Source organism: Pezoporus wallicus, unplaced genomic scaffold, assembly GCF_028554395.1.
Source record: "Pezoporus wallicus isolate ANWC-B61680 ecotype Strahan unplaced genomic scaffold, APGP_CSIRO_Pwel_v1 contig_593, whole genome shotgun sequence".
Taxonomy (NCBI): domain Eukaryota; kingdom Metazoa; phylum Chordata; class Aves; order Psittaciformes; family Psittacidae; genus Pezoporus; species Pezoporus wallicus.
The window spans coordinates 2537903-2552012 of record NW_026642342.1 but is presented as its reverse complement, the minus strand read 5'-3'; the positions used below and the strand labels follow the sequence as shown (position 1 = coordinate 2552012).

Sequence of the window (14110 nt, the reverse complement as noted above, 5' to 3'; positions counted from 1 at the left end):
CAAATAAAGTCCTTCATGAAATATGAAGCTGATGGACTCCTAAAGAAATGTTTAAGTGGGAGTCTTAATGAGCAGGCAGAGATTATGATATTGCTGAATGCTGGTTCTGGATGAAGTGATTCAGCACAGATTCAGGATAAATTTTAATGAAAATTAATCAGAAATACCAAAAAAAGCTCATAGGAAAGTGTTAATGAGTCAAGATAATATATTAAATTTACTTATGTCACCTTATTAAAATAATGCTACCTTATTTAAATAATGTTGAATAAAAATGTTTGGAAATGCAGAACTCTAAATAGCATTGGGCTGGAAAATTTTCAGTTGCCACAGAAGAGTGTGTTAGCATACAAACTGACAGGTAACTGCCTTCACAGGAATGTTTGCAACCAGTTGCATACTTATTTCTCACTACTAAGCTTTTCAATGGGTTACTCCATACTTGGGTTTGCATTAAGTGTACAACATGTTTTCAGTTCTTCAAATACAGTCCGGTTTCTGACACAGAGCATATGCCCTGGAAAGATTATTTGTATTTCTCAAGCATGTGCTACTTGTGAGATCTGGTCTCTGATTAATTTTCCACAAAAATGCTCCTGTCAGGAAAGTTTCTAAAATGCTGTTATTGTCATGCAGAGTTCTACACAAATTCTTGTAAAAGAAAGTTTGTTGCTATTTTTTTCAATAAGGAGATTTATTTTTTTTTTTACCATTTCTGTTTTTTTCTTACTTTACTTTTCTGTTGCCCAGTACATTCAGTTTGATTTTTGGAATCCACCACAACTCCATAACGGATAGAAGTGATGCTGGAAGACACTGGCTCAACAAACCTGCTCTGGACTGTATGTATCTGCTGACGTAAGAGGGAGAATTGAAACCTCAGTCCAGTACTAGCGGCTGGTCTTTATAATAAGCCAGTCCAAATCTGGGATGTAAGGAGCCATGTGATCTTTTAAAAAGTCCATAGGGAAAGCATTACTTTATGGCTAATATATTGGTGGACCAAGATGTTTTTGCTCTGATTGCACTTTCTCTTCACTGTATGCTATTAATTGTTTTAAGAAACAAAATTATATTCTTAAATAAGCTTTTTTTTTGTGCCTCTACACATACCTGCCCTAGCTTTGTCTCAGTATCAGACACTTAACTCTGTTTTGAATGGAGGGGTGGAAGAGCATTTAATTAACTTGTAATGAACTTCTTACTCCTTCATTCCTCTTGAAGTTCTTATTGCCTTTACCATTTCACTGGCTTCAGTTATTTTTTTCATCTTGGCTACTGTTTCATTTTACATACATACCCACTTCTTATTCAGTTTCTTTCCCATTTTTTCTATCAATGAAAACCAACTTTCTTCTTCTAGTGTTTTTACTCTAATTTTTTTTTTTTTTAACTACTCTCTTCTGAGGAACAGCCAGCGTCTAGGAAACTCTCTAATAGCCAGCTGTTGTCCTCAGTCTGGAAGCCATTGTAGGCTAGTCTTAATGTACTGGGTAATACAACAGCACATTCACAGTCACTGCTTCCTAGTCATTTTTACTTTTTCAGACCAGAGAAACTGAGTCAGAAAGACAATACTTTTGAATTGAAAAGGGGACTTGATCAGAGGCTGTATAGTAGAATGGTTCAGAGTAGGTCTGAGTTACATCTTGGCTCTGGTTATGTCTTCTGTCCTTTCTGGAATAAGAGAATCTAAGTGATTAGTCTGCAGACTCTTGAAACCATACCTCCACACACTTTATCTTGATGAGCAAGAGTACAAGGTAATTCTTTGTCTCACAGGTTTCTGTCTGGTACCAGGGTCTGCTGTTGGCCATGACTGGTAGCAGTGGTAGCTTTCACTCTCAGAGTTCGTCGTGAACGTCCCTCATTCCTGCCAGTGACGTCTGGGCATCATCCTAGTGCTTGTGTTGCCAGGATGAAGTCTTTGCTGCCAAGCCAAGAGACATCTCAGTTCTGACATAAAATACACAAGTTCTCACACATAAAAAAAGTAGTCCAGTAGACATAGAAATGCCTGTTTTTCTCTTTACTCTCTGCCAGAAAGTAGTTTGTGCCAGTGTTGTGAGCCTCGAAGGCAGCTGTATCAATGCTCATTGCAATATATTTAAATTGTGAGATTTCCAGAGTAGCTACCAATCCAGGAAAATAAGAAGCAATCATAAAACATCCGTTACTTTGTACATGTCATGTTAAAGTACTTGAGGGTGAATTGTATTGAAATTATACAGGTATACAGGTAAAAGCTGCCCCTGCCCCGAAAGGAAGAGATCTCGGATTGAAATGTCTATCTGCTGTGAAATTATTTTGATTGAATAAATTATTACTAGGCTCTTGAAAGTAATGTGAGCAGTCTAGTGATCTCAGAAGTTACACTTTTTAGGAAAAAAACTTATTTGCTAGTGTAGTGCTCCTAAATCTAGGACATTCCTATACATGTAGAGGTAGCAATGCCATTGTGTGAATTGCCATTTTTAATTGTTTTTTTTAATTATGTCTCTACTAGGTGCTTCCACACACATTTCTGCTGTCTTTCATGAGCAGTCATGCAGGTTACTCTGGGCACCTATTGCTTTTATTTTCCAAGATCACTGCCTCATACATTTCTCAGCTGGGGTCTTGAACTATATTTTTTCTTTTTCTTTTAGTTTCATAATAAAAAGGATATTGCAGGCACTTGCAACAAGCTTTTTAACAGTACTCACTCTCATGTTTCTCACCCCCATACACTGGTACTTGTTCTATGCAGTGGAAATTTGTGGGAGAGCCTCAGGAGAGAGCCATTTCATTTTTGAAGTACTGAAAGGCTCTGATCATCTACTTCAAAGGCATTTAGGGCTACAGCTCTTAAAGGGAAAATTCTGACAACACCTGATTCGATGTAATTTTTGTTTTGACTGGCTTTTACTTTGTTCCACTTAATTTATTTCCTTTGAAATTTGTGGTCAAACCGAAGCGCTAGTAGAGCAGTTATCACCTTTAATTGTGCATCTATAAAGTTTCTGGTGCTGCAAGACTGGGCTTGATGGCAGAACTTAGGTGGTTAAGACAGTATGATGGTAATGTAATTTCTGTTCTAAGAGTAGACATTTAAGTTAGTGTGTTTAGATGCAGTGATTCTCCTGGATGGACTGTAAGACAGGTTAGCTTGTGCAGTCCTCCCTTCCCCACAAAAACAGACCAGTGGTTCTCTGGGATGAAGAAATGTGCTGTGCTGCCCAGTTGCTGGGGAGCTGTCAACCATGATCAGTACAGACATCACACTAATAAGTCTTCTTGTTTTTTGTACAGGGATCAGCTGGCTTACCTGGAGAAACTGGGCCATCTGGAAGCCTTGGTGAAAAGGTACAGTAACGTATTTGACTACTCAGCAGCAAATACCAGTTTTGAAAGCCACTGGGGTGATAAAACATTGGTGAGAGATTGTTTACTGATCACTGGCAAAGCTAATATTCCTGTAGCTATTTCAGAGTAATAAATGGTAACCCAAATGCTGTTATTTGAGGTATGCATCTGGTATTTTTGATTTCACTTTGTAATTAATTTAGAGCCGATAGAGTGGATATCTTGTTCAGATTATGTCGCTTACTTTACTATCCACTGCTATTGAATCACAGAAAATGAGAGATTCAAGAAACAAAATATGCTTGTTTTATACAGTAGGCACTGGTTTTGCACTGCTACATAATGAAGACAAAAGTAGAAAGATAAAATTCTGCTGTATGCCATAACTGAGTAAAGAGGACAGTGTTGTTAGTTTTATCTGCTTTGCAGTAATAGTTGTGTTTAGGAAGGCAAAAGTTTGTCAGACTTAATGTGACTAGAACAGTATAAATAGTTTAAGCATATTTGACATGGTTGTATTTAGGTGAAGTATTTTAAAACTGAAAAACAGGAAACTATTACTGAATTGTATGTCAGCTTCAATTATAATAAACCCATAATTGTTTGTCAGAATGATCCAGCACCATTTGTATTTCTTCCCTGCAGGGCTGAGTTATTTTACCTAGATCATTAGCTACTATTTGGATATTTTATTGAAGAATTCTTAATAATGTATTAGAACTTCCATTAAAATCTTAATTGCAGTTTATATAATCTGTGAAAGGAAATACATCAATAGAAAGCACTGCTTGTTAAAACTAAAATTTAGAAAAGTCTCATATGGTTTTAATCATAATATCCTCTTAGAATTCAGTGTCAGAGGATTCTCATTCTTTATAATTATGCTTGGCACAACAAAGATTACCTTAGGGTAGTGCTGATAGTTTAGGTAGGAGGGAAAAGGCAGTAAAAGATCTATCATCCTCAAATGGAAGCAAGTTGTTTCATGGTGCAAGAATTGTTATCACTGCTATGCTTTTTCTGTAGAGTTTGTCTTCCTCTTTTATCTATTCAATAATACCAGTGTTCATGCTATGTGGATTTAAAAAACATACTTCCGGCATAATTGTTCTAAAGAAATGTATATTTGCAGTATACAACATAAAATAGGGTGTTATCACTATGTCATGTGTACTGTCTGCAACAAAAGTGTAATCTTTGTATGGGGATATAATATACATCCAAGCCTGATGTTTGGGCTGGATGTGGTATGAATAATAGGTAAAAAAAATTGAAAGACAAGAAAGAGCCCTTTCCTACTTCCTGTACTTCAGTTGCTTCTGCAGCTGCTGAAGGGCTGGCCTTCCTATTAGAGCTGTGCTTTCCTAACACATATTGAAGAAATGAGGGAGAGAGGAACAAAATCTTCTTCTTTCCTTGTTTGCCGTGGTGAATTTGATGGATTAAAAACATAACTGTAAACGTGATGCACCCAACAGAGAGAAAAAGGGGTCTGCTAACTGCAGCTTGCAGGAGCTGATGTACCAGATCTCTTCAGACTTCAAGGAAAAGCGAAGGCACAGAAACTCAGTTTTACCACCTTTTCAAAACGTAGGTGGGCTTGTAAGATGGAATGCAGAAGTTCAATAAAAGCAGTTCTCTGCACGGTTTGTGAAGGGTGGTCCCTGAACCAGTGGTGTTATGCGCCGCAAAAAGTGGTTCCCTTTAGTGACAAATCTCTTGTAGACTACAGGCTACAATATTCATGAAAGACCTCTTGGATTGCTGGGGTGCTGTTATTTCAGGTTACCCTTGTTGGCCAGATATGCCTGGCTCAGTGGACATGGAACAAGTCAGAGAAAGAACACTTAACTGTTGTTTTCTTTTTATCCTTTTGTTAAAGGGAGAGCGAGGAATCCCAGGACCAGTAGGTCCTCCTGGAGAGAAAGGTGTCATGGTAAGTTGCCAGTAAGGTAGAATCTATAAGTGTGATACAAATGCACTTTAGCTTCCAAAACAGTAATAAATTCTCACCCTTCTGACTGTGCAAGCCTTATGGAAAAGTGTAGTATTTATGATGTATTGTTCCTAGTAAGTCTTATTTAGCAGCTTCATCCCATCTGTGACATTGCAAAGTGACCCACTGAATGAAGCAGCAGAGCAACTGCATTTTTGAAGAATAGCTTTAAGCAGCCTTACACTACAAAATTAAACACAGTTGAAAGAAGAGACAAGTAAGGGAAGGAAAGTAAGATAACAATCTCCTGTGTATACTGGGGTAACACAAGTTATTTTAATGAACAGACTGGTAACTATCATCATGTCTAATTCTACTGTGCAGCAGTACCCAAACAATCCCTGTGTGCCACTCTTGTCGGAGGACTGGCTTTCCAACAATGGCACTTGTCATAAATCAGCTTGCAATGTTACATGCAGCATTAGGCAGTCCAGAAGCCATTGTCATGTTAGGTAGATTGATATGGTACAGAAGTAAAAAATACTACTCACATGCCTGTTGTCAAGTTCGTGTTGAAGTACTCAAGGAAAAGTTAGTAGGGTTTTGTTGTGTGTTTGCAAGCTAGCTCTAGAATGTATAGAGAACAATTAAAGTCTTAACTGTTTACAAGGAGATGACAGAGATTATAGGCAATGTGCTGCATTTTGCTACAGATGTGGGCCTGAGTATGTTGCAGTGGGGAATTGGGGTATCCATTGGCAAGAAAGAGTCCAACTACCCTCAGGCTGCAGACCAATGATCCATGCATCAGAGGACAATATTTTTTTTAAGCATTCTGTGCCTCATTAAATCTCTCTAATCTAGATTTATCATCAACCAGCTGCATTTGATCCATGAAAAAAATCTCATTGAGGAGATTAATAAGGGGTTTATTAATATAGGATCCAGTCTTAACTACTTTTTTCAACTATTAGTAATGCTTATTGCCATAGGTAAATCCACTTCAGTGGACTCTCCCATTGTCAGAGTCTTCACCTAAGGATGTTGAAATTCACGTAGAACTCAGCAGCTTTTGTTCTGGTACATCCCTGTCAGCTAGTGCCTGTGTGTGGGGAAAGTTCTTAGTTGCTGTCATGGTTTAACCCCATCCAGCAGCAAAGTACCATGCAGCCACTCGCTCCCTCCCTTCCTCTCCAACCCATCCAGTGCAATGGGGAGAATTGGAAAAATGTAGAATCCATGGGTTGAGTATAACAGTTTGAAATAAAATACAACAACAATAAAACAATAATAGGAAAAAGTGAAAGAGGAATAAATCCCAAGAAACCAAGTGATGCACAGGTCAGTTGCTCACCACCTGCTGACTGATACCCAGCCTGTCCCCCCAGGCAGTGCTTAGTGGTTCCTGGCCAAGTCCCCCCAGTTTATCCTGAGGATGATGTTCTATGTATGGAATACCCCTCTGGCTAGTTCAGGTCAGGTGTCCTGTGTCTGCTCCCTCCCAGTTTCATGTGCCCCTCCTCACTGGCAGACCATGAGAGACGGAAAGTCCTAGGCTTGTTACTAAGTAGTGCTTACTCTAACTAAAACATCTGTGTTACCAACATTGTTGTCACACTAAACACAAAGCACAGCACTGTACCAGCTACTCAGAAAGAGTTAACTACCCTAGCTGAAAGCAGGACAGTTGTTTTAATGACTGTTGTGATATATCCAAATATCTGTTTTCTAAACAAAATTTTGGGAATAAATTCTGCAAGATTAAATGCTTTATTAACTTACCTCAATTTTTTTCAGGGAAGTAACTGAATTTTTATTGTTCTTATAATAACAGTTCTGCTAAAACTGTTTTGTCTTTCCTATGTTTCAACTCTAGGGCTACCCAGGACCTCCAGGCGGCCCTGGATCTGTGGGGCCAGAAGGATTACCTGTAGGTGTAGAATGTTCTTTAGTTTGACATAAAGTGCACCAATTTCAAATTGTCTTTTTGCTCTGATGAAATTAAGAACAGTTTCTAATATTTACTGCAGTCTGTAAAACTGTCATGAAAAGTTATTCATAAACAAAGTCTGTTCATCCGCTCTTTACCAGGGTGATCCATGAGGAACAGGAAAACTAATTATATCATTTACTCATCTATTTAAAACAAGTACTCAGCTGAGACAAGTAGGAGGATCAGATTTTTTAAGGGTGGTTTGCAATTGTGCAAAAATTTTATTTTTAATTACTTTATGACTAATATAATTTAAATATGTTCATTTTGTGTTTAGTTTCATTCTTAACCAAAACCAAATTGTATTCTAATTCGTTGTGTATAATTGTGTTATAATTCAGCTAATATGTCTCTTCAGTACAAACAAAAAACTGAATCTTCTATCAGAAAATATTAGGGGGGTTTAACATAATGTTGCTGAAATATAAGTATCCTTTAGCAGTTTTTGGATGTTGGATAGAAGTCATTTATCCAACAGTCATATCATGATTATTTTTTTTTTATTCAGAAAAAAGTTACATAGAGTTTCTTATTTAGATTTTTTCTAGCTAAATTGTACTAACACAATTGATTGCATTTGAACCATGAGTGAAAGTATTGATTTGTATTGGTTGCACTGAGTGCTGGTCACTGTGCATGAGCCTTGTAATTTTCAGAAATCTGTGTATAGAAGGCAATGAATAAGAAGTTTATTTGACATGCAGGGACCTTCTGGGGCAAGAGGACCACCAGGGCCGCAGGGACCTAAGGGAAGAAGAGTAAGTCATACTGCTGTTTCCTGTTACTTGAGCAGAGATTATTGTGTTGCTAATGTGAATTTGATGTGTGACCCATGTACAGGTGCTTTCTTTGAACTCTGTCCTCCAGACTTAAGCCAGTACTAAATCAGACAGATGAAACTTCCATTTCCATGTAGAAACAATATGAATCTTCATTTTTCTTCAAATTACAGTTAAATGGGGTTTTGCCATTGATGTCAGCTGAGAACAGGGCCACAGCCAGAAAGAACACTAACCTTATTTTCTGTATACATAAACATGCAAATATTGGCATTTATAGCTACCATTGCTCTGTTTCAGTATTTTAAGACTATTTTCTTTATCTTCCAATCACTTGTACTTCCTGTATGGAGTTCTTTTGGACATGTTTTTGCAGTCTGAGCTCAAAGTGACTTGAGGAAAACACCGCCACTTCATAGTACAGATGGGTTTGGTTGCAGCATGAGCAAGCCTATTCTTACTGGATTTAAGGAGCTTGTTGAAAAGGGCAGTGAAGATGCACCCATCTAACATCAGCCTTACCTAGCAGTTTGACAACATATCCAGGCTTCCTATGAGACCTGTACAACTCATACCAGTGGCTGGACCGGTGTGTCTTCACAGCTGGCGTTAGCATCAGGCAGTGCTTACCGCTTACTCATGATGAGTTCCCTGAATGCTTGTCAGTGAGATTGTTTTGTTGTTTTCTTTCTGTTGTAGGAAACAGAAGCCTTTGTTGCTTCAGCAAAGTACAATTACAGCCTTCCTTTATCCTCCTTTGTTATCACGATATGTATGTTTTTGAAGAAAATATGTGATAAAATTTGAAAAGTTGTAAGCTCTGGAGGTGTCGCTCCGGTTAAAGATGGGTACTTGAGAAGCACACATTGCATTTAAAGTAAGATTTTAGATTAGAAAATATTGGGATTAGCTAATTTAGTAATACAAACTTTATTAACTTTATGTTCTTCTATATTACTTTTTCATGATTGATTAACTGTTGGGGTCAGGTAAAAAGTTCTATTTTCAGTATATTCAAAATAATATCTCTGAATATATCATATTTGATTATTAATATACCATATTTGAGACCATATTTTGAATATCAGGTATACTTGAAATACACAATGCTTAGAAACTTTAAAGTACACTACAGGATTATTCATGGGAGAAACTTCGCATGTTTCACATGAGTCTTTCTTCTTTAGTATGGTTTTCCTCCTCTTCAGAAATCTGTTTTAATTTAGCTCTTTGTTCATGGTGCAGTTTGTAGGAACAGTTTATGAAATTTAGCATATGAAATGTCTCATTTCTCTTAAAAGTCTGCAGTAGTGATTCTGGGTTACCCTGTATTAGAGAGTTTTCCAGCTGGCAATGGTTGGGGTTTTTTTGTTGTGTAGTTTCAGCATAAGAGTATAATTTATCCCAGACTTCAGTTTCTTCAAAAGGGTGAAGCAGATTTGAGCGTACACTTCAGACAAGTACAAGAAGTTTTAAGTACCTATCAGAAGGAGATTTGTCTGAGTCTGGGTTTCAGGATTAAAGAAGTTCTCAGCAGCTCATGGAAAAGCACATACCTGCCATTATCAGGGTAAACAGTCTTCATTTTTCCCTTACAATAGATGGTCTTTTAAAAGCCTATTTAATAGGTTTTTTATTTTTTTTTCCTGGGGAATTAATTTGCTATGTTTTGTAACAGACAATTTAATAAGGAGTTATTTGTAAAAAAAAAAAAAAAAAAAAAAAGACACAAAATTGTACATTCAGAAATAGCAAATGCTTTCCACATTCTTCAGGTAACTTGCTTATTTTCTGAACTGAGTATGTCATATGTAATCTGTCAGTGCCCAGAATGAGTTTATTGAGGGCTGTTTATCAGGCAAAAATGAAATGCAGATATATTTGTTTGTCCAACATATGTAACAAAATTCAAAGAGAAGCCTAAATTAGCTGCAGAGAGTAAGAATCTACCCCCATTGATAAGCACAGTGAGCTAACAAGAATTGGTGTAAGCAGGAGCATCCCACCTGAGCATCAGCTGGGTGAGAAGTAGTTCCTGAAGTGTTCAAGAGGTGCTTATACAAATCTGTTCAGTGGAGAGTGACTCTAGGGGCTCCTGGGAGCCCTATGTTAGTAGCTAAGGCAGCCTTCTGACAGGAGTGTGAATCTGCTTTGGTTTAGAGGAGCAAAGGGAAAAACAGCCTTTTTGCCTCACAGGTAGGTTTGAAAATGTAAATCGAACCAGAAATGCAAAGCAGTTGTGAGGCTGAAAAGTAGCAGCAGTTTGGTAGCACTTTTTCTTGGGAAACCTGACTCAATGAAACAGATGGTTGCTGTACCTCTCTGTGATTTCAGTAGGAGCATGTCTGAAAGTGAAATACATGCTGAAGTGTTATGCTCAGTCAGGACACACAAGCCAGTGACGTCAGATGAGGAGTACACATATCCCATTTTTTTCACTGTAAGATGCTGATGTTTGAGCTTCACCTAAAAAGGAAAATCCCTTGGGCTTTGTCGGTCCACCAGTTTCAGTTTGACTGGTGGCCTGTAGGATGCTGTCAGTTAGGTAGCTAGCTCAAAAGTAATTTGGTGTAAATAGTTGTCTCTGAAATTAGTACTGATTGCAGGTTGTACATTTTAATTCCTCTGAACATATCATTCCCTTCTAAACTTCTCTGATTTTTCCTTCTTGGCAAGTCCATCTGCCAACATCACCAGAGCTGGATTCAAAGCCAAGTTGCTGACATGAACATGAGTCCTCCCCTGTAGGCTCTCCTCCCTCCCAGCAGCATCTGCTACCTGGTGGTTGCTTTTATGGGGGAATGTCTTATTTTAATTTAGATTCTATTTTGAAGGTAGAAGATAGTTTTTATTTAAGGAGTGTCACATCTTCTGCCAACTGAGGAATCTTTGAGGGAGTCTGTCTCTCTGATTTTGGCAGCGCATCATGGAGTACATTGCTTATAATTAAAGATCACTCAAAATAAATCCCAAACATCCCAACCTCTGTGGAAGTCCCAGTTTGGTGCTGTGGTTTATGACTTTGCCTCCATCCAGCATGACTGGGAATCCTCACGAAAGGGGGTCTTGGAGCAGACCCAGCTCTTCAGGCTCTGCGAAGAAACTCCCACTGAAGCCAGTGAGAATTTTGTCTGCTCTCAAGATGAGAATATCAGACCCAAAGTGGAATCTCGCATAAGGAAAATATTTGGGGGCCCTGAAAGCTGAGGTTTGTCATCACTGGATTCAGGAAGAGAAGTGTCAGAACCCTGAGCTCTGTGTGGCAGGCCATGGAAAAATGCATACCACTGTCACATACAGAAATTAAATAGAATCATATGGAAATTTCCCTTTGCTGTATATTGAAACAAGAACATATCCCATCTTCACAGCTGGTATCTTCAGGAAGACTTAGGAGCACTGACCCTCTGCTTCTGTACTGTCACAGAGTAGAATTCCTTCATCTCATAAATTCTGGACCTCTCAGCAACCAGTTCACATCCAAGATTACCAGCAGCTTACTTCTGCCTGAGAGCATCCAGCTGCTCAGTCTCCAGTACACCCAGGAGTTCTGGCCTGATGAAGCCAGGCTGTTTTAAGAGTCTATGGAGTATCTCACTGTCAGGGGATTTGGGGGGATGTGCTACTGACCATAGTGCTAACAAGAGAGCTTCCTTAGGTCGTGCTGGAGACATGATGTGCTTCAGCTGGAGTTGTGTAGAAGGTTGCACCCTTTTGTGACCCACACTTTACTGTTTAGTATTAATCTTACGAAAGCACAAAGGGAGACTGCTTTGTAGATACTGCAGTGGCAGAATGACATTCTGGGAGGTGGAAATACCTGTATCTAAGAGAAGGAATTTCTCTCTCTGAGTAGAAGGAAGAAATACCTTTGTCTGGAAGACATACTGGTAGCAGTGTAAGCAGCCATTGTTTCATATTTGGTGTTTTAAAGCTCAATAGCAGTAAAAAGTGCACTGGCATGAAGAACTTCAGTTACCTGAGGGCATCAGCCCTGTTTTAATGAGTGATATTTTTCATACCTCTAAAGGCAGGGAATATGGCACCTCGAAAAATATGTGCACTTCAGGGTTATGTGAAACAAGTGGCTTTGTGATACATCAGTAGCCAAGTGTGTTTATCTGTCTTAATTATTCAAAGGAAGTGAGACAAAAATTGATGTCATTTTCTAATATGTCAACCACCAAACAAGAGAAGCAGCTGTCTAGTATGTTCGTGTTATTTTCACTCTTCCATTTAGGAGGCAGGATGAAAAAGAACAAAGAGTTAATTGGTGCTTCTTGCCTTCTTAGATGACCTTTTTCTCAGCTTATCATCCTAGGGTTTTCATGTAATATGTTCCATTTTAGAAACAAAGCTGATCCTGTGCCAAAGAAAAAAGTAGTAGCAGCAATCATTAGGCAGCTTTACTGCTCAGCTCTTTTGCAACCTGAATTAAGTAACAGCAGACAAATCATTTGTATTTCTCATTCTGTGCTAGCTATAGTAGGACATTTACAGATGCAATTTACATGGGCCAACAGTGAGTTCCATCACACTATTTATAGGAATGTTATGGTGTGCTTTTGTTAGAATCATGAACTGCCTTTCCCTTGGATTCTTGTGTTCTGTTCTGTGACTGGCTTAAAGGTAGGCACATCCCAGAGCTAGAATCTGAGCATCATGTTGGTCTGTTACTTTGTTTTTAATTCAGAATTATATAGTAGAAGGTTGGTGTTTTGAACGATAGGTTTTTTAGCTTGATTATTAGTGATATAATCAGTTGTCATACCCTTCCTAATGACTGGGCAGTTGGTGTGAACCCCATTCAAGTGGGAGAGCTGTGTGGCTAGCAGAAAGGTTTTGGTGTGTCATGTGCATAATAGACTGAGAATCCTGTGCAGTCTTGTAACAGGACTCTTTCTCAAACTATGGGCTATGACCCTCTTTGTGATTAAAAGGAAGTCACAAGTGTTCAAAGAATTTATCTGTTAATATGATTTATGTATTATATGTAAATACTCAGCCCTGGCTTAGGCCAAAAGAAGAAAGGTAGCCAGGCTAACTCAGGGATTGTCTCACTAAAGTTGTGTCTGAAACTACTAAGGTATCAAAAGTATTCAGACAACTTTCCCTGCCTGTTGACTTTCCTTTTCCTATGGTTCCTGTGTTCCCTCTTGCTGGCCAGAAGCAGCAGTGCTGAAATGCTGACAGATAAACTTCTTGTGGGATATTTCTGGCTCTGCAGGGCCAGATTATTATGTATCAGCTCACAGGAAAGGCCTTTTCTTGAGAGATTTCCGTTTCAGGAGAAAAGCCTACATGATTCTGAATACACACTGTTCCTGAGTTAACAGTCAGATATTTTCACTGTAGCTCCAGAAGGAAGTGTGTGGGTGCTCACTGCCTGTTCTGACAGAGGTTTGCATGTGCATCAGTAAATCCAAGTCAGAGAGAACAGATTTCTGCTAAGTTTTGTCTCAGAAATTCAAGGGAGACATGGAAGTCCCATACATTTTTGAGGGACATTTTGAGGTAATGTACAAAAATCAGATGTGCTTCCACCAAAGTCATTTTACAAACCCCTGTTATTACCTGTTAGAACAGTATTGCAACTGTCTGGAAATCAGTGATGATTGCGTGCTCTGCATTATAAACCATGACCCAAGACATAAGGTTCTCTACAACTCAGAAAAGCACCTGGAAAAATGCAGCTCATTTACCTCTAGGCAGTGCTTTAGCAGTGTACTAGTTCCTTCTGATTTCAGCCCAGGTGCCACCAAGTAAGCTGTTATGCCTCATCCTCCCACTAGATACTGCTGTAAAAAGCCTGGCTCTGGCTCTGGCTCTTGCTTTAAAGTAGTCTTTCGGTTTAGGTTGCTAACAACAGGTTTTCTATGCCAAAACAGTCATGGTGTTTAGAAATGTAGAAATAACCTTCTATGTCAGCATGGCTAAAATATTCTTTTCCATTTTTCTCATGGTCTTTTAAGGATTTTTCATTTACTAATGATCACTAATAGATTTAGATTTCCAGTCTTAATCATGTTTTAATGTTTTGTCAATAAATATTTGCTA

The 14110-nt window shown here is 38.5% G+C and overlaps 1 protein-coding gene across 1 annotated transcript in view; it reads left to right on the top strand.

Moving 5' to 3' along the window:
• The window catches only part of COL24A1 (collagen type XXIV alpha 1 chain), a 152024-nt gene that overhangs the window by 99272 nt on the left and 38642 nt on the right, over positions 1 to 14110 (top strand). The window contains exons 27-30 of the mRNA XM_057428954.1: positions 3292 to 3345; positions 5228 to 5281; positions 7158 to 7211; positions 7979 to 8032. Coding sequence (XP_057284937.1) covers positions 3292 to 3345; positions 5228 to 5281; positions 7158 to 7211; positions 7979 to 8032 — 216 coding nt within the window. The remainder of the gene's footprint in view (positions 1 to 3291; positions 3346 to 5227; positions 5282 to 7157; positions 7212 to 7978; positions 8033 to 14110) is intronic.